Below are 23,810 nucleotides of genomic sequence, written 5' to 3'. Positions count from 1 at the left end.
GAAATAGACCTTAAAAGTAACTAGCTTGGTGCCAATTAGAGGCAGGGCAAGCTTACTTACGCACTGCTGGTTAACACACCCACTCGCCCTGACTAAACCACTTTAAAATCGGGGAGCTATTTTCTAACAACCCTTTTGAAATGCTATTCAGAGATGAACTTTACATTTCTATGTCACTGCAAGATGCTGCTCCCCAACACAGCAACACCAGGCATTTCAATTAAATAACTTTATTGGGGGAAAAAAAAAAACCACTGTGAGCACCAGAGCAAGAAAAGTGTATTATTCAATCAGTTTCCCAGATCACATGCCAAGAACACAACGCTCAGGGTGGGCCTGGCAGACGGTCCACAACCAGCAGGTGCGTTCAGCTTGAATGGACCGGGGTTCCACAGTGTTTGTGCCACAAGTCAATGGCCTTGCTCACGATCGCGTCTGAGCTGTCCTGGGGAATCTGTGGACAAGCAAACCAGTCTTTGTGAAATTGTAGTGTTGACAACTTCAGTGTCTTCCCTCATTCGCTGTGGCATAAAATTCACTACCATGGGAGTTTTCACTGTTTTTCAGAAAGTGACAGCATAAAAGGCTGTATCACATGCTACCTGAGGACACGAAAGGGCTCCAATGTCAGCCCGCCTGGGTTCAAATCCTGCACTGCTCACTAACTGTGCATCCCCAGGCGGGTTACCTAAGCTACCTGGGTTTCAAATCCCCATCTCTAAAATGGGGGAAATGATAGCCCGACTTCGCAGAGCTGTTCACACTATGACATGAGATAACCCATGGAAAACACTTAGCACAGGCCTGGCACTGTTAGCCACTTCTGGTTATAATGATGATTATTCGTTTATTCAACACATATTGACTCAGTACTTTATTATAATTTACCAGGCCATTATTCAAATGTTCATACTATTTTAAAAATGAATAGATTTGTGATTCTGTGAAAATCATTCAGGCACAAGTCTCTTTAATCCTATTTCTTGCCTGGTAAAGGGTATTCCAAGATACATAGGGAGGGAAAAGTTAATTTCATTACCATTGCCTTTTTCAGCAATATGCCAGGTTAATACTGTATATTAATAAACCCAACTGGGATTACACCAGAGACAGTAACAGAAATGAAATGGCTTACAAAATCCTCCAAAATACAGAATCCCTTTTGAACTGACAAAAATTACTCATTGTAAAATGACAGATCTCACCTTTTCCTTTTCCTGACATGACTGATGATAGTCACATGGAGGATGAGACTCTGGTTCTAAGTGGACACATTCACAAGATGGTCTCAGACCATCATCTCCCAAAGACAGGATGCAAACTAATCCTCAGGCCAACTTTAGGCCAAACTTTTTCAGGGAAAAATGTTTCTTATAATGTAAAAATATACTGTATGATTTCTCTGGAATAATCTAATGTAACAGGAAAATCTGACTTGCTAAGGTGACTTCATTTCTAGATTCAAAATCAAATCAAATTATTATTTCTCTTAAATAATTTCTCTAAAATAATCATTATTATAATTATTCTCTGAAACAGTCTAAGGTATTATTTCTCTGAAATAATCTAATTATTATTTCTCTGAAATAATCTAATGTAGTAGGAAAATCTGACTTGCTAAGATAACTTCATTTCCAGATTCAAAATCAAATCAAAGCACACTTACATTTTCCAGAAACTTTGTTATCTTCTCTGCACTGTTCAGTGCCATAACTTTTATTTTAAAGGTTAATAAAATTTCGACAGCTACAAAAACTAGGATCTTACAGGATCCACTCACAACTTTATCCCAAACCCTACAAAAATAAGGAGATATAATCAAATTACATGAGTTTGAGAATATGCTTAGCCTAGACATCTCAAATTACAAAATAAAATCAAATTGCTCCAATTTTAAGTAAAAGTTTCAAAGAACAACTTTTATGAAATAATCATCAAAACAAGAACAAAATACAGAAGCCATTTGAAATCTATTCTAGATACAATCAGCACTAGAAGGAAAAAGGGAAGTTCACTAAAAATTACTGCTCCACTAGGTATCCACCAAAATCATACTCCCTCATGTTGTGAACCTGACATTTTTGAGGAAGAAAAACAAAATCCTAAACTAATGGTATATATTCTGCTAATATTCCGTAATGCTATAATTATAGCCTACTAAGGGACAACAAAAGATGTACATGAAATGAGATAAATTCAGTTTCATTGCCAGTGATTCTGGGGACAGACTCCTTAAACTTCTCTAAGGGCTTAAGGAGCCAGTTACTGATCTATAACCACTCTAAAATAATAATTCTGATCATTCCCATAACTCCTAAAAGTTGGTATTCTACTTGATATACTTAGTTACATATTACCTTATAATGTTCTCTGTGTACTGCACTATTCAGTGCCATAACTTATTTTAAGAGTTACTGTTCTACTACAACACAAAGTCTTAATGGGTGGCACCTGGACTCCGAAATACCCAGACATGTCTGAAACTGACTGGAAGAACTTGGTTTGAGTCTCAAATCTTTGACTGCCTTCAGCTTCTTTAAAGATACCATGATGAAACTAATACTCAGATTTCTGCTAGAGGAGGATTTGTCACATTTCTGGAAAAGAGGAGCTGACGCTTATATAAACTGGTGGAGACCATTTTAGGTGTGACTATTTCACGGCATCTAACGCACTGAGGGCCCTCAATTTTTCTAACTATATATTCAAGAATAAGCATAATCATGTGCTGTTATGGTAGCTGCTGGAGGACTGAGCTTCAAATTACTGTATCGTTCTAAAGCAAATTTATACTCTGAGGGATGACCGCATGAAAGGCCAGAACTCTGCTCTAATGCCAAGCCTTCAATATGTCTTTGAAAGACATACTTGCCTCTGTAAACTGGATTCGGGCAAACATCCCGCAAAGCACCTCTTGAACCAGAGATCATAAGGAAGTTTGGGCGCCGCGCAACACATCTTCAGATGAGTCAGCAGTCTGCCATCTTCCAGATTCAAGTATTGTTCAAACGCTTTTGGCTAAAGATTAAGCAAGAACAGAGATGATTCATTTCCTGTGTCATAGCATCATCTGATATTATAGTCTCTGATGGAAAAAAAAATTACATGCTGAATTCAAGGAAGTATTAGAAAACAAAACTTCAGAATTATCCAAGTCACTTGTGACACAGCAGTTTCCTAGGTCAGCCCTAACTAAAGTAACAAACCATGCAAGACTGAGGAGTTTCCCAGGACACAGGGCTCTTTCAGTGCTAAAACAGGGGCGGTCCCAGGCAAAATGGAATGGTTGGTCACCCTAATACTAACCTCACTAGCCAGATTCAACAACCTAAGGCAAAAGTCCAAAGCAAAATCCAATTGTTCTGAGGAGCTAAGGAAGGCCCATTATATTACTGGCTGGTCTAACGAGCAGCAGATTATATACTAAGGAAAAAAGGGGGAAAGAGGAAAGGTGAAACCAAAGAAATAGAGTGGGATTGGAGTGGGGAGAGGGCACTAGGAAGAATAAGACAAAAAGTGATGCTGATGAGAAGGGGCTGACCAGTCACCAACCATCCATACACTGCCCTGGATTGAGCACCACTGTGCACCAGTGCCAAGCAGGCTCCCACAACAGGGATGTCCAGAGGGTGAACTCTGTATTCAACACAAATGTGACTAAGATTTCTTAGAATTCAAGGGATAACTCAGAGGGAACAAAGCACCTGGATTCCACTTGGTAGCCTCTGTCTCATGAGGCCAGGTGGCAGCCAACACTAGAGGACTGGAGAGCTAATAAAGCCAGCTCCCCAAACCTGACCAAATCCATCTTGCATTGGCTGCTATATTTAGGTTGGCTGCTATATTTAGGGTCCACTGGCTGAGAAGGGGTCTAAGAGTCAAACCCTAAAGTCCACACTCACTATCTGCAGGAGTACAACCAGAGCCCGCATCACTTAAGCAAATGTAAACGTTTATTTTACTCAATATCTATAACTCTCTGCTTCTGTCAAAGAGGAAATTCATCACCTTTACAAGGGCCACTATAGTCAGAGACTGCATTTCATACAATGAATAAAGTGAAAGGTAAGAGAAAATCCCTGCCTTCAAGGAGCTTACAGCTTGAGACATACAAGTAAAGAGGTAACTACAATACACTGTAATACTGTGATGCTATGATGGGAACAAGCACAAGATGTTGGGTACATCCAGGAGAAAATCCTAACCTGGGCTGTAGGAAGCAGAAGCAGTTTCTCAGGAGAGGTGACATTTGAGCTGACCTCTGAAGAACGGACAGGAGTTAGCCAGGCAAAGAGAGGCCCATATCATAATATCTGGTCCAGCTTTCCCCTTTCTTTTTCAGGATATCTCTTTTTCCTGTTTATCCAACCTCCCTATACTACCCAACAGTTCCTAGAGTTTCTCAATAACACTGCAGACAACTTCCCAAACAAGGAATTGTGGTTGGTTTTGCAAAGTGACTCGGTTGAAAACACACACACAGAGTTATATATTATGTCTCAGAGGAAAGAAAATTTCATCCAAAAGTCAGTACAAATAATAGACAAGATGGAGATGTGTGAACATTTTAAAACTATGTATTGCCTTTTTCCTTTATCAGACAATAAGCTCACAGGGGGAAGGTACTGTATCTGTTTTGTTCACTGCTGGTTCTTCAGTACCTAGCACATCACTTGGCATGGTAAGCACTCAATATATAACTGTTGAGTGAACAAATCAATACCGTGAATTAATATAAAGTTGTGAATACATCAATCGACATCTTAACAATTGCTCAATGTACATCTTTTTGCCAATATCTAATTAATTTTTTAAACTTTTTCCTGGTTTATTATAGCCTATTATAAGAAATCTTGAAACTATATGAAAGAATAAAGAGCATATAGACATCAAGTATAATCACACTCCCAATGATAACTACTGGTAATACTTAGGTTATAGTGCATCTATCCTGCATACATACAGACACACTTCTCTTTCTTTTATTAGTTGAACTCACACTGAATACATGATTTAGTATTTTTCTGTTTGCACTCAACAAATTGTGGACATTTTCCCAGGTTAATGAATAATCTTAAAGGGTTAATATCCCTACCAAAAGAGAGCTTTTTAAAGTGGAGAAGGAAAAAAGTCAAGAACTCTATAGGAAAAAAAAAAAATGCACCTGCCTCTTACCCATATAAAAACATGCTCAACCTACTTACAACAGAATAAACGCAATATAAAATTCCACTGAAGTATCACTTCCTACCTATCAGAATGGCAAAAATTCAAGACTAATGACATACCATGTTGGCAAGGCTGTAGGGAAACAATCTACTGGTTTTGAGGATGCAAAAGACCATGAGCTCTATGAAGGGGAATTTGGCAATATTTAGCAAAGCAATATATGCATTTACCCTTTGATCCAGCTGATCTATTTTTAAGGAATCCAACTCAATACACTAGTAAGCACATGAGAAGCTGCATGCACAAGTCTATTTACCAGTAACACTGTGTATAACAGCAAAAGACTGAAAACATCCCAAACAGCCAACAATAAAAGACGGGTTGAATAAACTACATTCACAATAGAACAGTATGAATATACTAACCTGAGAATATTGTGTAGGCTGGGCGTGGTGGCTCATACCTGTAATCCTAGCACTTTGGGAGGCTGAGGTGGGTGGATCACTTGAGGTCAGGAGTTCGAGACCAGCCTGGCCAACATGGTAAAACCCCGTCTCTACTAAAAATACAAAAATTAGCTGGCCGTGGTGGCATGTGCCAGTGATTCCAGCTACTTGGGAGGCTGAGGCAGGAGAATCACTTGAACCTGGGAGGCAGAGGTTGCAGTGAGCCGAGATTACACCACTGCACTTCAGCCTAGGTGACAGAGTGAGACTCCGTCTCAAAAAAAAAAAAAAAAAAAGAATATTGTGTAAGAATGTACACAGGACAGTAGTATGAAATCATGACAGGAATGAGGAGTATCTCTGTATACTAATATGGCATGATCTCCAGCATATAGCAGGTAAAAAGAACAAGATGGGAAGAATGTGTACTGTATGCTACTGCTTCATCTAAGAAAGAAGGTGAATTCAAATACATACGTGTATATATGTTTTTTAATGGAAGGAGCTAATATTTATATTGCCTGACCTTTTTCATACTTAGCAAATGATAGATACCATAGATGTGATTTATAATAGATAGATGTAATTTATTATAACCATAATTATGTTTTACTTCTAAACATTTAGGTTATTTTCAGTATTTCTATGACCCCCATATTCTTACTTTATGAAGACAATAAATACACATCATCAACAGAAGGAAAAATGTGACAAAAATAGGTACTTAATCACTCTGAGAGGAATTTATATCAAACTTAGGAAGAAGTTGCTAATAGTGAATATAAAAAAAACCTCTTTAGCAGAGCTTTAAAAAACTGTGTCTATAGCAATAAAACAAAGATCACTTACGTTAATGATTAACACAATTAAGTTTGAGATGGTTTAATAGGAACCTTCCATGCCACACAATTGAAGTTGGCCTCTATTCTCCTTGACAAAGAGAGACCTTGTCAAAAAAAGCAGAATTCAATATGAAAAGTTTGTAAGGAGAGAGGCTATGATGCAATCCTCGGAATCAGAATAGTATGGTAGAATAAACACATCATCACTCAGGGGTATCCTTATCTTCTTCTGAGCCTATCATTGTCCACCATACACACATTTCCATAGAACTAAGCAGCAACCTAAACTGTGTGTTATAAGATAGACTAAAGACGGTTTCACTAGAGAGAAAAGTTTAAGCAAATCACTTAATGCCTAAATCAAACAGCAAGCGAGACAAAGGAAATTTAAGTTTTTTATACATTCTGGATGACTTTTTTTAAAACTTCATAACTACTTAAAACTACGTGCTAGACACTGTAATGCATACACTAAAAGAAGCCCTATTTTTAAAGATGAGGAAACTAAGGTTTAAGGGACATGAAGTATCTTGCTGATTCTAAAATTCATTTCTGAAAAGAAAAAGGCAAGTTCAAGAATAGCCAAGACATTTTTTAAAAAGAGCAACAATAACAGACTTTCCTTATCAGCTATCAAAATACGCTAGAAAGTTGTACTAAATAAATCATGTGATATTGGCCCAGGAATAGACAAATAACTCAATGGAATAAAAAGGAGTCCAGAAAGAGACATAAATATATATATGTGTGTGTGTGTATATATGTATGTATATATGTATGTACATATATATACACACACACACATATATATACACACATATGGAAATATATATGGAAATCCAGTATATGATAAGGTGGCATTTCAAATCTGTGGAAAAAGGATGAACTGACAAATTCACAGTGTAAGTGCTGTTCTACTGCTTACTGAGACCTTGGTCTTACTTAACTTCTCTGTGCTTCAGTTTCCTCATCTGTAAAAACAAAGATAATATGCTTGAATGAAGCAGCTCACTAACAATATAAATTCAGCACTGCCTGATATGAAGTACATTCTCAGTAACACATAAACCAGAGGGGAGAAGAAGAGGAGGAGGAGTGACGTGTTGGTAGAAGTAGTGGTGTTGCAGGTGAGTGTAAGAGTGAAATCCAATATGTGTCTGATGCCAATCAGAAAGATAAATCCCTGACAAAGAGCTAAATTTAAAATGTTTAAGCATTTTTAAAAGTTAGGAAAAAACAGGCTGGGTGCAGTGGCTCACGCCTGTAATCTCAGCACTTTGGGAGGCCGAGAGGGGGTGGATCACCTGAGGTCAGGAGTTTGAGACCAGCCTGGCCAAGATAGGGAAATCCTGTCTCTTAAAAATTAGCCAGGCATGGTGCCACACACGTGCCTATAGTCCCAGCTACTCAGGAGGCTGAGGCAGGAGAATCCCTTGAACCCAAGAGGCGGAGGATGCAGTGAGCCGAGATCATACCACTGCACTCCAGCCTGGGTGACAGAGCAAGACTCCATCTTAGAAAAAAAAAAAAAGGGAGAGAAAAAAAAAAAATATATATATATATATATATATTTAATCTTGGGGTTGGAAAGGGTTAATTAACCAGTAAGACACAAAAAAGCAGAAAAAAAAAAAAAATGCTGACCAGTCTCATTGTATCAAAACCTAAAATTTTGTACAACAAACAGAAAGTATTTTCAACAAACATAAGGGATAAGGATAAATATCCAGGGTATAGTCGACCCTCGTATCCATGGACTCAACCAACCATGGGCCAAAAATATTTGGGAAATAAAAAATGGATAGTTGTGTCTGTACCAAACAGACAAAGATTTTTTTGTCATTATTCCCTAAATAATACAGTATAACAATTTACATAGCATTTACATTGCATTACGTATTATAAGTAATCTAGATTTAAAGTATACAAGAAGAGATGTGTAGGTTATATGCAAATACTATGCCATTTTATGTAAGGGACTTGAACACCCATGAATTTTACTATTTCAAGGAGTCCTAGAACTAATCCCCTACACAGAGTGACTATATACCAGTAACTCTTACAAAGAAAAATGTCAACAAAACAATAGTAATATGCAAACATACTCAACTTCACTAGAAACTGAGGACAGGTAAATTAAAATGAGATACCATTTTACCATCAGGTGGAGAAAAATGTAAGACATTGATACTATCACATATTGGCAATGGGGTGGAAAATGGGAAATCTCATCATCTGTTTGGCGGGAGCATAAATTGATATGGTCTTTGGATGAGCAGTCAGGCAGTTTAAATTTTAAATATGACAAAAATTAATGAATAGATTTTACATATGTCTCCCCTCCGCTTGAGCATCTGCTTCTGCTCATAGGTACCAAGCCTAAAGAGATACGCGTACACACAGGGAGCCTGTACAAGGGCATGCTTACTCTCAGCATGGATCTCTTATGTTTAAATACGGGAAATTCGTAACAGGAAATGCTAGGAGTAAATATTTTTTAATAGGTGGTTCTTAACGAATGCCTTCCAATCTTTAACTACACTTCAGAATTGGCTGGAGCTTTTAAGAATTTAGAATTCCAGGGCCCTACCTTCAGAGATTCAGATTTCACTTGTCTAGGTAGAGGAAAGGTGATGGTAATTTTTTTTTTTTTTTTTTTTTTTTGAGACGGAGTCTCGCTCTGTTCCCCAGGCTGGAGTGCAGTGGCCGGATCTCAGCTCACTGCAAGCTCCGCCTCCCGGGTTTACGCCATTCTCCTGCCTCAGCCTCCCGAGTAGCTGGGACTATAGGCGCCCGCCACCTCGCCTGGCTAATTTTTTGTATTTTTAGTAGAGACGGGGTTTCACCGTGGTCTCGATCTCCTGACCTTGTGATCCGCCCACCTTGGCCTCCCAAAGTGCTGGGATTACAGGTGTGAGCCACCACGCCCGGCCAGTGATGGTAATTTTTAAAAGCTCCCAGGTGGTACTAATAGGAAGTCAGGACTGAAAACTAGTGATTTGTCTATACTGCCTTGGAAAGTTCTCCAAGGCAGTAAGTTAAAAACAAAAATAGAACCATAGGGCCATATTAACAGTATACTACTTAATGTGAATAATCCCAGCACTTTGGGAGGCCAAGGCGGGCGGATCACGAGGTCAGGAGATCGAGACCATCCTGGCTAACCCAGTGAAACCCCGTCTCTACTAAAAATACAAAAAATTAGCCGGGCGTGGTGGCGGGCGCCTGTAGTCCCAGCTACTGGGGAGGCTGAGGCAGGAAAATGGCGGGAACCCGGGAGGCGGAGCTTGCAGTGAGCCGAGATCGCGCCACTGCACTCCAGCCTGGGTGACAAAGCGAGACTCCGTCTCAAAAAAAAAAAAAAATACAAAAAATTAGCCAGGCGTGGTGGCGGGAGCCTGCTACTCGGGAGGCTGAGGCAAGAGAATGGCGTGAACCCGTGAGCCGAGATCACACCACTGCACTCCTGCCTTGGTGACAGAGCTAGACTCCAACTCAAAAAAAAAAAAAAAAGAAAAAGAAAAATCATATATACATGCACATAAGAGAATCTTGAATAATACACAAAAGCTAATGACAAATGATGTTTACTTCTTAGAAGGGGAAGTGGGCAATTGCAGGGATCGGGTGGTTAGTCCAGGTCTAGGGAAATATGGATTCATCTGAATTGCTTAATTTCTTTTGAGAATGCATTCACTGCTTATGTTATGAAAAATAAAGGATGAATTTTTAAAGAATAGCATAAACTATCAAAATGCTACTGACTTACTCAAATATTAAATAAGAAAAGCTAATTAGATCATGGTATGATAAAACTGAGACCTCCTCACTTAATTAGGCAACTGATATATTTACATAAGCTCCATTTCCATGCTTAAATTATTTTTACTGAAATCAACAAAGTGGATCAAATTTCAAACTCTTAAAAATCAAATTTTGCTTAGTTGAAATATATAAAAACTGCTCTTGTAAGTGTTCTCAGAAGCTGAAGAGTCTTGCACATTGCCTTATTAACAATTAACTGCAGTGATCCTCAATGCCCATTCAACCATCATCACTGCCCCGCATCTGGTCTTTCACCCTATACCACAATTACCACTTTCAGTAGAATTTTAAAAAGAAATAACCCAATGATTTAAGATAAACAGATTTATTTTTATAAATGAGATAAATAAGAGAAAAAAAACTAGAAAAAAAAAAAGAAAATGGCAAAGGAAGACTAGCTTGTGCGATGCAGCAAGCACCATTCAGTGCTCTGCCTTCCCAAGCAAGGCTATGACAGAAACAGCTCGTGCCTGCCACACTCCCATGTGCTCCTTCCATGTCACTCACAGAGCCCCTGGTTTAGTAGGAGATCACACGGCTTTTTTTAAAAAAGAACACCTTTCCCAGCCTCTACTGTAGACAAGGCAGCCAAGTGACACAGTCCTGGTCACTAACATCTAGTTGACCCTTGAGCAACACAGGTTTGAATTGCAAAGGTCCCCTTAAACATGGATTTTTTTCCACTTTTGCCAACCCCTGAGACAGCAAGACCATCTTTCTCTCCCTCCTCCCGCTCAGCCTACTCTACGTGAAGACAAAGAGAATGAAGACTTTGTGATGACCCACTTCCACTTCATAAATAGAAAATATATTTCATTTTCCTTAGGATTTTCTTCACATTTTCTTTTCTCTAGCTTACTTCATTACAGGAATATAGTGAATACACATATAACAAAACATGTGGCTGGGTGTGGTGGCTCATGCCTGTAAATCCCAGCACTTTGGGAGGCCAAGGTGGGCGGATCACTTGAGGTCAGGAGTTCGAGACCAGCCTGACCAACATGATGAAATCCTGTCTCTACTAAAAAAGATACAAAAATTAGCCAGGCATGGTGGCAGACACCTGTAATCCCAGTTACTTGGCAGGCTAAGGCAGGAGAATCATTTGAACCCAGGAGGCAGAGGTTGCAGTGAGCTGAGATCACGCCATTGCACTCCAGCCTGGGCGACAGCATGAGACTCCATCTTAAAAAAACACAAACGGAAACAAAATATGTGTACAAAATATGTGTTAAATGACAGTCTATGTTATCAGTAAGGCTCCAGTCAACAGCAAGTTATTAGTAGTTAGGTTTTGGGGGAGTCAAAAGTTATATGCAGAGTATCAACTATGCTGGGGTTGGGTCAGTTCTCTTAACCCTCCACTACTCAAAGGTCAGCTGTACATGCAGAGAGAAAGCCTAATGGGCCACAGACTTGGCTGGCCTGTCCCTCTTATTCCTTTGTGTTTACCTTTGCCTTCCCTTTCCTTCTGTCCAGAACACAAATGTCATGGCCACTGGTCCAAGAGCCACCTTGTGAGCAGGAGGGGAAAGATCATGCCTACGAATACTGGAGCAGAATGGCAGGAGTCTGCAGCCCTCTCCATACTGTGGTTCTGCAGCACCAGCTCTGCACTGCCTGGATTCTTAGCTTCTGGTATTTGGGCTTCCCATTATATGCAGCCAAATGAAAACCTTAACTTATACAGATGGATTACTCTAGACCAGCGGATTAATAGACCAGAATAAGGAATACTATAGAGCAGGACTGGCCACCTATGGCCTGCAGCAGGGCAAATCCAGCCAGGAACATTATTTTATGCATTGTCTAAGGTTGCTTTTGTGCAACAACAGCAGAGTTGAGTGGTTACAATAGAGACCATCTGGCCCACCAAGCTGGAAATATTTAGATTATATGGCCTTTTACAGAAAACACTTGCTGAGTCCTACTGTAAAGGGTTATTCATAATTGTAGCAGCCTCAGGAGGTAAGAGCACTCCCTGAAGACCCCCAATACCATTGTTCACTCTCCAATAGCCTAAAAAAAAAAAAGTCCTCACCAACTGGGGTAAAGAATCCCGGTACTTGGTATTTAATTGGTTCACAAAGCGTCGGGTGATCCAGTAACAGTCGACGCTGTCTTCCACCATTTCCTCCATGGCTTTAGCTATAGCAAGAAATACTTCATCTTCTGGCTCCTGAAAGATTAATAATACATCTCAAGAGGAAGGCAGTGAAAGAGAGGAATACATGTTTCTTTAATAAAAAATGAAACCTTGCTCCCTAAATTTTGAAAAGGCTACATTAATAAATCAAAGCGGGATCAAAAAGCACAGAGTCCATCCCTGAAGAAGGGAGCAAGGGGGAGAAAAGGATGAGTAACTACAGGGTCAGTGCTGCTTATGAATGACCAGGTTTCAGGCTGAGTATACAGAGATGCTCCAGCTTCTAACATTAAGCCCCTCACAGAGTCAACATAAATGATAAGCAAGTCACTGACTCTCTCCACCCAAAAATATCCTCAGTACTAGGTGAGAATGTCTTTGAAAAGGGTGTAGCAAACGGCACCATCAGTAACTGGAGACATTTTTCAGCACAGTAATTTGCAAATACTGAAGAGCTCCAAAAAAGACTAATAAAGCATTTGCTTTATTTCAAAGCATTCACGCATACCTTCAGAATTTTGTTCCATCTTAAGCAGTAAAAAAGTTAAAATGTTCCTAGAATCAGAATTTTGGGAATCAAAAAATGGCATTTCTCAAACCTTGTGTCAATACTCAGAATGCGAAAGTAAACTCTCAGGGAAATTTCAACAGAGAGATCTTAGAAAAACTGGGACCTTATTTGAAAACCTCTTCTGTTTTCAAACACCATATCGTATACAAAAAGCTTTACATTTTCATCTAGGATTTAATAGCTGAAGGATTTTAATGTTAAAAAGAAACTAAGAAGTATCACAGTTTCCCCTAAAAAGTACCAACTTAAATCAAAATTGTCATTTTAATGTATTATTTCATTCTAAGCCCTTCTTTCAACTTGTTAACATTCTATAAAATGTCAAGAAAAACAGAATTTAAATCATAGGGAATAAATTTTCTCTAAGCATTTTATTAATGTGTCAGAGGAGAATGGAAAATAAGTAGGAAGAAAAGGGAAAGGAAAAATCTCCTTTCTTGGACTCCCGTGCAGTTCTGTGCACTGTGCTTGGCACCCACAAAGGTGGCATATCACTGACTGCTCCTGACCATTGACAGGTCAAGAGAAGAGGACCCAGGTCATCCTTCCTGGCCCTGTGCCGAGCACTGCTGCACCCTCTTATTAATGAATTAAAAAATGAGGCAGAGTGGGCGCTAAGTAGGTGCTATGGTTCAAACATCTGTCCGCTCCAAAATTTACGTTGAAATTTAATCCCCAATGTGGCAGTATTGAGAAGTGGGGCCTTTAAGAGGTGACTGGATCATGAGGGCTCCGCCCTCATCAGTGGGTCAATTCATAGATTAACGGGTTATCACAGGAATGGGACTGGTGGCTTCCTAAGAAGAAGAGAGTCCTGGGTGAGCATGTTGGCACGTTCAGCCCCCTCACCATGCGATAACCTGTGCCACCTCAGGACCCTGCAGAGAGTCCTCATCAGCAAGAAGGCCCTCACCAGATGTAGCCCCTGAATCCTGGACTTCCCAGCTTCTAGAATTGTAAGAAATAAATTTCTTTTTAAAATAAATTATCCAATTTCAGGTATTCTGTTATAAGCAACCAAAAACAGACTAACACAATGAGGACCATGACTGGGGAGACGTGGGGTGGCAGAGTCCAAAACACTCACTCAGAAGCGTGTCTGCCTGAGGCTGCAGTAAAGGTGTCTCAGCTTGGAACACAGACAAGCTGAGTAGCGGTGAGGGGGAACCTATACCCTGTCATCTCAGTTCCTTGAACTAACAGATGATCTAATTTAATTTGATATGTAATTTAAGAACTTGTGTAGTACTATCAACTTCCCTTTGCCAATAAGTGACATTTAAAGATGATTGCTTAAATTATTCCAATTATTTTTTAGGGACCTTCTCTCTCTTGATAAACATAATAAATACAAATGATCTTTATTAGCTCTAAGGTTTGTCCATGGATACCCCATCATTAACTTCAAAAAATATAAGCTATGCAATAAAAATAAATTTTGTAAAATAGGAGTGTTCCAGCAAATCCATTTGAACAATTCACTGTTTTAGCCAAACAAATAACACTTCAATTTCATACTGATAGAAATAAAGAAGGAGAAGGGAAAACTCTTCCTTAGAGAAGAATGCCAACTAATACATGCAAAAAGAATGAGGGAGTTAGATCACCATTTGGCAACCAGCATGGTAAAAACTGGCTCAGGCAAGAATAAGAACCATTAGTGGATGGCTATTTACAAGTCTCAAAGTACTTCCCCACAGTTACTTATTAATTACAAAGAGGAAAATAGTAACCTTATAGTGGAGAAACTCCACAGACACCATCTTACCCAAGTGATCACAGTTAGCAGCAACAGTAATGAGTCTCATACTTCTGTAGTATTCCTGCCAATAATGCGTGACCAGAGTTTAATCATGGAGAAACATGAGACAAACCCAAACTGAGAAATGCTCTACTGGCCAGGACTCTTCAAAAGTGTCAAGGTCATGAAAGACAAAGACCGAAGAACTGTTCCAGGCCGGGCACAGTGGCTCACGCCTGCAATCCCAGTACTTTGGGAGGCCAAGGCGGGTGACTCACCTGAGGTCGGGAGTTCAAAACTCCGTCTCAAAAAAAAAAAAAAATTTTCCAGATTAAAGACTAAGACGTGGCAGCTAAATGTAATGTGTGATCTGGAACTGGATCTTGGATCAGAAGAAGAGCATCAGTGGGACATCAGCAAAATCCCAATGAGGCCTACAGAGTAGCTCCCAGTATTGTGACTCTCTGGTTTTGATCATTACATTATGGTTGTATGAGATGTAACATTTGAGGACACTGGGAGAAGGTATTTGAGAACACTTTACTATTTTTGCAACTTTTTTCTACATCCAACATTATTTTAAAAGTTAAAAAATAAAACTTTTTTAGAAATAGTCAAGTGAGAATACTCATGAGCAAAAGTTCAATAAGGAATAGGATACTTACATAGCGGTTTTCAAGTGTCTCCCCACAAAGAGAAACAGTAATTAAAAAGGGAAAAATAAACAATTTCCAGTGGAAAACTCCAGCAGGCACCACCCTCGCCAAGTGATCCAAGTTAACACTACCTCTTATGGGGCAAATCCACACTATGTGTCTCCTGATAAGAGTCACAGAAAAGGAGATAGCATCACCCACCTGGTATCCCCACCAAAAATGAATAGCCTGAATCTAATCAGGAGGGAGCACCAGACAAACCTAAATTGAGGGGCTTTCTTCAAAGCATCTGATTATGTCCTTGAAAAATGTCCAAGCCATGAAAGATTAAAACAAGACAGAACTGTCCCAAGTCAAAGAAGACTAAAGCAACATGATTACCCAGTGCAAAGCCTAAACCAGGATCCAATCCTCACCCAGAACTTTGACTGTTTGCTTATTTGTGAAGGCATTATTGGTCAAATTCAAATGGAGTTGGTAGATGAGATGTTACTATTGTATCAATGTTAACGTCTTAGTTTTGAGGACTGTACTATGGCTATCTACAGGGGTGTCCTGTCTTTAGGAAGTGTACACTGAAGGAATTTGAGGTAGTAGGGAACCCTGTCTGCATCTTATTCTCAAATGATTTAGGAAAAAAAAAAAATGTGCTTAAAAAATACGTCTTAAAATGACAAAGCAAAACAGATGCACATAATGTTAACAACTGGAGAATCTGAGTAAAGGGTATATGCAAATTCTTGGTAGTATTCTTGCAACTTTTCTAGAAGTTTGAAATTACTTCAAAATAAAACGTATTTTAAAAAAACAAAAAAAAGGAAGGTTGGGTCAGAATGTGCATGGCCATGAATGCCAAGTAAAGATGTGTCACTTTTATACTAATAACAATAGGGAGCCACCGAAAGGTTTTAAGGCAAAGCATGATGTAATCAAAGGCTGGCAAGATGGAACAGTCTAGAGTTGAGTTTAGTGTCCAACAAAAGCGACCACTAACCAGTGGAAAAGAGGGACTTCGAGGTAACTTCCCAGACTCCAGCTGATACATGCGGAGACAGACTTCAGCCTGAGGTGTGGCATCACTAACAAAGCGAACGACTTTCAGGGCATGAAGGACATCCGAGTACTGCTCCTTACGATACATCATCACCTTGGCATGGGACTCATGGTGTGGAGGCAGGATTCCTGGAGAGAATAGGAAAAACGAAAAAAACGAAAAAAGGACAAAATACTGAGCCATCACTCCAAATCCCTCATCTATGAAAGAGGATGCTGTGAGAAGCGACCCAACACGGTTAGGCTAGAATTCACACAGATATTTAAGTACCATATAGAATCTCTTTTAGAAATTCTCACTATAAAACAATTTTAAATGTGAAATATTATCAATGTTTGAATGCTGAGGCATCATTGATATAAGAACACTGGCAAAGCCCTTGAATAAGTGTGCCGCATACATTCAAGATTAACAACCACATCAATCATAACAATGGTTTAATTTAATTTATGGCAGCCTCAGGCTGCCTTTAGCTCCCAGAGGGTCTCACCCTAGTCTTTGTACTTGACCCCTACATCTCAGAACCACCCACAGCCCATTGAATTCTTCTCTTCCCCAACAGTTAAAACTTGCTCACTAAGTATCCTATCCTCCAGGTCACAAAAGACCTTAACCTTCATTGGTGAGGTCACCTTACATGACATTTCTATGACACATTAAGCTCATTAACCCATTTAAACATGGTGTCATATCTTTTTTACAAACAAACGGCTCTGAGAAAACACAGTGGAAAGACCACTAGACAGGCCAGCCATCCGGGTTCTAGACTCAGACTGGATAATACTAGGACTCTCAAATGTGTTTGTCTTTCTGGGCATTTGTTTCCCCATCTGTCAGAGGCAGGAAACGGGATAAGCATTCACCAAATGCTTCTCCACAGAATGCTAACCCCAAGAGAAAACAAAACGCCACCGTCAAACAGATTTGGGAAATGGTGACAATGAATTTTCATGGCTCTAAGTTTTGCCATAAAGAAAAACATTTTAGGCCAGGTATGGTGGCTCATGCCTATAATGCCAGCAGTTTGAGAGGCCAAGGCAGGCAGATCACTTGAGCCCAGGAGTTTGAGACCAGCCTGGGCAACTGAGTGAAGGTTTCTGAGAAACCCTGTCTCTACAGAAAAATTAGCCAGGTCCGGTGGCACATGCCTGTAGTCCCAGCTACTCAGGAGGCTGACGTGGGAGGATCACCTGAGCCTGGGAAGTCAAGGCCATAGTGAGCTGTGATCGTACCACTGCACTCCAGCCTGGGAAACAGAGTAAGACCCTGTCTCAAAGAAAACAAAACAAAACAAAAAAACATTTTATTTACTCGAGCCTCATTAAACTTAATGAGGCTCCACAGAAGCACAGACTCTGGATCAAAGTTGCTGGGTTTAAATTCCAGCTCTACAATTAACTGGCTGGGTGGTGAGCTCTAGCAATCGCTTTATCTCCCTATGTCTTAGCTTCCCCATCTGAGAAACGGGAATAACAATACCTAATATCATACAGTTGTTGAGATGAATAAACAGATCAATATACACAAAGCATTCAGGAGAGTACTCGGCAAACACTAAGCTAGTGTAAGTGTGAGCTAGTACATTTGACTATGAATCCCTCTTTGGTGCAAAATGCCACAGGTTTAGTATTCTAAAGAATACCCCAGAAAACAAAAACAATAGTAGCTAATATGATACCATGTTAATGTTAGAAAAAAGACTTGCTTAAATGTTCTTTTCCCTGAAATAAATCTGTAACTCATCATTGCTATGAGACTGTGAGCCAGGCTTCCAGAAAAGCCAAGGGAACATGCTAAAGAGTCTCCTACATCTCGATTAATACAGATTAAACAGCTGTGACCAAACCCTCATCACACTTGTAGAGGCAGCACGTTAACCCTTAAACCTGTATTCTAAGAGCTGGTCCTAAAAACCCTCTTTCTGATATTTAACTAAAATAGTATCAGGAAGTAGGCATTTGAAGTAAAGATCCCTAAATAATCAAAACTCTGGGCTAGGAAGAGTCAGGCTGTGTCCTACACAGCGTGGCAGGCTCTAAACTTCCAGTGCCTTTTCCTCAAAAAATAACTATGACATGATAAAGGAAGGTGGGCTGGGTGCGGTGGCTCATGCCTGTAATCCCAGCACTTTGGGAGGCCAAGGCGGATGGACTGCCTGAGCTCAGGAGTTCGTGACCAGCCTGGGCAACATGGTGAAACCCCATCTCTACCAAAATACAAAAAATTAGCCGGGCATGGTAGTGCGCACCTGTAGTCCCAGCTACTTGGGAGACTGAGGCAGGAGAATCACAATCTATCTTACCTTCAAATGAGTTTCAGAAACGTAAGCTCAAATCCTAGCTCTGCCATTTACAGGCTATAATGCCTTAGGCAAGTTATTTAGCCTCAGAGAGTCTTTTTCCCCACCTGCAAAATTAGGATACCAATACCTCACAGGGGATTCTAGGATTACTCTGTACAATCTGTGTAAAGGACTCAGCCTACTGATAGGCACACAGGGATGCCCAATAAGGAGCAATCATAGTTTATATTCTTCAAGGAATTTAGTCCTCACCACTATGTTACAGTTAACAAACTGTAAGTTTTGTTTTTTGTTTTTTGTTTTGTTTTGTTTTGTTTTGTTTGGAGACGGAGTCTCGCTCTGTTCCCAGGCTGGAGTGCAGCGGTGCCATCTTGTCTCACTGCAACCTTCACCTCCTGGCTTCAAGAGATTCTCCTGCCTCAGCCACCCAAGTAGCTGGTACTACAGGCGCATGCCACCACACCCAGCTCATTTTTTGTATTTTTAGTAGAAAGGGGATTTCACCATGTTGGTCAGGACGGTCTCAATCTCCTGACCTCGTGATCTGCCCTCCTTGGCCTCCCAGAGTGCTGGGATTACAGGTGTGAGCCACTGCACCCAGCCAAAAATACTTTTTTTTAATGAAAGAAAAGGAGGATGGTAATGGATAGGAATTATATGCTCCAGCAAGCTTAGCAATGGTAGGGGAAAGAAAATCTTGGGCTCAGAAGGGATGCTGCCAGTTACTCATGGCACTTAATTCATGTTTTCCTCCATAGAAACTAAGTAAGATCAGTTTTCCTTCTCATTCAGCCACTCACACCGCTGGAATTTAGTCATTCACACTTCTAGGGAGTATTAAGTCTCCAATTCCTCTTTGACTCATTAGGAAGTTATACCTCTATAGCTGAGAATCACAAAACATTACAAATTTAGAGCTAAAAACTAGGAGTAATTTAGCTCAAAAGTCTCAGTTTATAGATGCAAAAAATGAGTCCCAGAGGGGTTGCCTTCCTCCAGGTTACCCAGCTGATAGCAAAGCCTAAACCAATTATCATTTCTCCTAGTCCAGTGCTCTTCCCAGATCTTGTCTCAGGAACATACACTATTTTCTCTTCTATAGTATCATTAATAGAACAGAAAATAATGAGCGGTAATTGAACCTCCTGGGGAAGATCCAACATTCAATAAAAGGCCTAAACAAATTTTCCTTTTTCTGACTGATAAGATAGCAAATGATTCCATTATTCAATATTTTTGAAGATAAATCTTCCAACTCCTGGGTCTCATACCGAGAAGCACCTTCCATACCAATGCACGGTACATGGACGGGAGAGGGAACCTCTGACTAAAAGTACAAAGTTTCTCTGTATCTAGAGGAAGAAGAAAACAATTGTTAGAAGCTTTTCATGCTGATCACAGTATGTCAAAGCACATTTCATTTTTTAAAACTGAAAGAATAGTTAAGACATTTCTTCAGGGGATGTCTACCATATGGTCAGTAAGTTTAGAAGAAGTAATACTAGTCTGATTTCTAGCCCAAGACTTCTGCCAACTAAGTTATTTAAAAACAATTTGCGGCCAGGCGCAGTGGCTCACACCTGTAATCTCAGCACTTTGGGAGGCTGAGGCGGGCAAATCACTAGAGGTCAGGAGTTTGGGACCAGCCTGGCCACCATGGCGAAACACCATCTCTACTAAAAATACGAAAATCGGCCAGGTATGGTGGCACACACCTGTAGTCCCAGCTAGTCAGGAGGCTGAGACAGAAGAATCACCTGAACCCAGGAGGCAGAAGTTGTAGTGAGCCAAGATCATGCCACTGCACTCCAGCCTGGGCAACAGAGTGAGACGCTGTCTTAAAAAATAATAATAAAAATAAAAACAATTTGCATTTTACAGCATTGGAGATGCATTTTGCATATATTACTACATTCCCTATAACAGTGGTAGTTATTAATTACAGGGTTATTTCATTTAATTCACATTGCAAGCCTGTTAGGTAGTTCTTGTTCTAAAAATGCAGAAACTGAAGTTCAAAGCAGTTAAATGATTTGATCAAACTAACACAGCTAGTAAGTGGTGCAGTCCACCTTCAAAACCCTACATTTTCCAGTAAATTACAGTTAGTTCCCTGACCCTCAATTCTTCTACTTATCAAAGGAGAATACCAGACATACTAAAGCAAAGACTGTACAGTTGAAGATCAAAGATAAGGTGAGAAGTGTTTCAGAAACTTTAAAAGTACTCTATGCAAATAAAGTATTATCTTTAAATATGGTTCAGTTTATTTTACTTTAGTCAACAACAGACCTTATTCAGATTGGCTTAAAATAAACTAAAATGTCAATATACAATGCACTCTTAGTATTTCCATAGAAGAAAATCATGGGCTGAGCGTGGTAACTAATGCCTGTAATCCCAGCACTTTGGGAGGTCGAGGTGGGTGGATCACTTGAGGTCAGGAGTTTGAGACCAGCCTGGCCAACATGGTGACTGTCTCTACTAAAAACACAAAAAATAGCTAGGAATGGTGGCGCATGCCTGTAGTCCCAGCTACTTAGGAGGCTGAGGCAGGAGAATCGCTTGAACCCAGGAAGTGTAGGTTGCAGTGAGCCCAGATCGCACCACTGCACTACAGCCTGGGCAACAGAGTCAGACTCGGTCTCAAAAAAAAGAAGAAAAAAATCATGACCAGAGTTATTGCAAATTTACCTAGATAATACATATAGGTTCAATTAAAGAAAAAATATTAACGACTTTCTTAAGAAACCTTTCAAAAACTTCTGACCCTCAGTGAAATATAAATTTGAAAAATCTATAACTTTTCTCAAAATACACCATTCTGCTTCAACACATCACTAAAAAATACAACAAACAACCAATGCTTCTGGATGTCTTTTAAGAAAATACTTACTTAAGAACATGTGGAATGACTGAGAACCAATGAGATTAATTTTAAAAAGCACTCACCCAGACGGTCATCTTTTAGGAGAATTTCTAATGATTTCTTTTCTTCAACTCCACGAAACCCCACTTTCTCATAATATACTGAACGAAAGTTTCTCTGAGAGTCGTCAGTCATATTTCATTCTTGGAGGAGACACAGAAAGAGAGAGAGACGAAGGAGAAAAGTGAATGTAGAAACAATGAGTCAAGAATTAGAATAATTTTCAATGATGTTCTCCACCTTTTCAATAAATCTGATGTACCCTTGCATAGGACCCAATATTAAAGATTTCCTTTTACTCAGTTCTACAACCATCCACCTATGCATCTTGGCCAAAACCCAAGATATACGTTAAAAGTTCTCTGAGCTGCTAAAATACATGGCACAAGGTTTATGCACTAGGTTTCCCACTATACCTATGAATGCCTAGCACAATAGAACATTCTGTAGTTATTATAAATGTGCAAAGAAAAAAAAATAAGTGAAATGGAAGCCAGGCAAGATATGTCAAAAAAAACTATACTCCAACAGTATACACTATGATTTCATTGTTTTTTTACAAATTTCATGTATTTTAAAAATTAACACTCTATTCCAAAATGTTAGCAATGGTTATCTTTAGGTAGTAGGATTCCAGATGATTTTAATTTCCTTTCTTTAGCTTAGTTGTTTTTTTAAATGGGCATTTTGCAAAATGAAAAATTAAGTTATATAAAAGTAAAAAGCCACGAGTTCCTCACTTTTCTTTTAAACACAATTCTATTAAGTGTAACTATCAAAATTCAAAACTTACAACAGATAAATTGCATTAAATTATAAGGAGAAGAGAGTAAAGAATGTAGCCGATTGACAGTGATCCTAAAGTCAGAGTTGAAGCCAGAAAAACGATTTAAAATCTATCGCAAGAACTCAAAAAGTTCAGTGGTCTCAGGTTCCTTCATAGTAACCTTCATAATACTGGAGGTAACTCATCCAAAAAAAGACCAAGTTAGATTTGGCGTTTCAAGAACAGAAAAGATGTGATGCATTTCCCAAAAAAGCACGGCACTGCCTCACGCAAATGCTTCCAGGCTCTGTGCACAAGAGTAAATCTTCAGGTTTAAACATCCTGAGACGTCCCCAGTGAGCAGGGGAGGGCTTCCTTCCTTATTGAAAAGATATCCTCTGAACTGATCCAGTCACAGGAAAGATTAGGATTCGTTTAGTAAATGAAATGCTAAATGGCTCTGAGCTTTCGGGAGCAGATGTCTTAAAAATAAAAAAGTCAGCAGCATAAAACGCGTAATGAGTGTGGGGATTTATTTTTTTTTTAAGGCATCCAAACAGTTGCATGACGATTCGGTCGGTCCCTGTTGTCTAAGGACACCCATTCTTAGATTGCACTACAATGACAAAGGCATCCTCTAGGAGGAAACATTGCAAATAAAATCTCCTGCCCATGCGCGTCCACCTGATGGGAAAAGTAAAAACACCGTGGTCCAAGACCCCAGGTCCCATTCTCTCTCTGATGGATGCTTCACCTCTAGAAGTGGAAACACGCCCGGGTTGAGACTAAGTGGTCCGGAGAAGCAGAGGAAGCCGTGCCCTGTGCGCTGACTGACCGCCGGGCAGGCGGGCACCGTTGGAGCCCAGGGCCAGGAGGGGCGAGTCCTGCGGGAAGGAGGGAGATGGCGGGACACCTGGGACACCCGTGCGCGCCCCGACGGCCCGGGAGACAAAACTCAGCACCGCCGCCGCCGCCGCCGCCGGATGTGACATCAACTCCAGGTCGAGGGGCGGGCACTGGGCCGGCGCATGCGCAGAGGGCGCGCGCAGGAAGCTCCACCCTCACTCCGGGAAGCTCGGGGTTTCGTTGGTGAAACCCGACGGGATAAAGGGCTAGACTCGCCTCCAGGCTTGTGTAGTTTCTCCCACCCTAGGCACCCGGGCCCTTGCTACCCTGCAAAATCTCGCGACCATTTACTCCGGCCGTCCGAAGGCGCGTGCCTGGGTTGCACTGCCGTCTCCGGCCCTCGAGTTTCCTACCTAGGGGAGACCCGAGCCCTAGGGCCATACTTAAGCTGCCTGCGTGCAGGACCCGAGTTTTGCTTTTGCTAATTTCCTCCCCGCCCCGGGTGTGTGGGAATAAA

General features: G+C 40.3%; 1 protein-coding gene across 2 annotated transcripts; it reads right to left on the bottom strand.

Moving 5' to 3' along the window:
• Window positions 1-214: 214 nt before the first annotated feature.
• TBC1D7 (TBC1 domain family member 7) lies at window positions 215-23,410 on the bottom strand. 2 transcript variants are annotated; one of them, XM_015135572.3, is made up of 8 exons: window positions 23,202-23,410; window positions 21,705-21,824; window positions 20,024-20,104; window positions 16,391-16,578; window positions 12,324-12,461; window positions 2,873-3,018; window positions 1,667-1,796; window positions 215-454 (listed from the first exon to the last, which is right to left on the bottom strand). In XM_015135572.3, exons 2-8 carry the CDS (start codon window positions 21,814-21,816, stop codon window positions 368-370), a joined length of 882 nt encoding a protein of 293 aa, XP_014991058.1. In that variant the 5' UTR covers window positions 21,817-21,824; window positions 23,202-23,410; the 3' UTR covers window positions 215-367. The 2 variants fall into 2 exon arrangements, with proteins under 2 accessions (XP_014991058.1, XP_014991060.1); XM_015135574.3 differs by lacking the exon at window positions 20,024-20,104.
• Between the last annotated feature and the right edge of the window lie 400 nt (window positions 23,411-23,810).

The sequence above is a fragment of the Macaca mulatta genome, chromosome 4, assembly GCF_049350105.2.
Source record: "Macaca mulatta isolate MMU2019108-1 chromosome 4, T2T-MMU8v2.0, whole genome shotgun sequence".
In the NCBI taxonomy this organism is placed as follows: domain Eukaryota; kingdom Metazoa; phylum Chordata; class Mammalia; order Primates; family Cercopithecidae; genus Macaca; species Macaca mulatta.
Note: the sequence above shows the minus strand (reverse complement) of the source record. Positions and strands in the feature narration are given on the sequence as shown.

Coding starts and splice junctions, on each gene's coding strand:
- TBC1D7 (XM_015135572.3), bottom strand. CDS start 21,816: ATGACTGACGACTCTCAGAGAAACTTTCGTTCAGTATATTATGAGAAA. Junction 16,579..20,023: donor GGTATGGAAGGTGCTTCTCG/GTATGAGACCCA, acceptor TATTCTCTCCAG/GAATCCTGCCTCCACACCAT. Junction 12,462..16,390: donor GAAGTCCCTCTTTTCCACTG/GTTAGTGGTCGC, acceptor TTAATCTTTCAG/GAGCCAGAAGATGAAGTATT.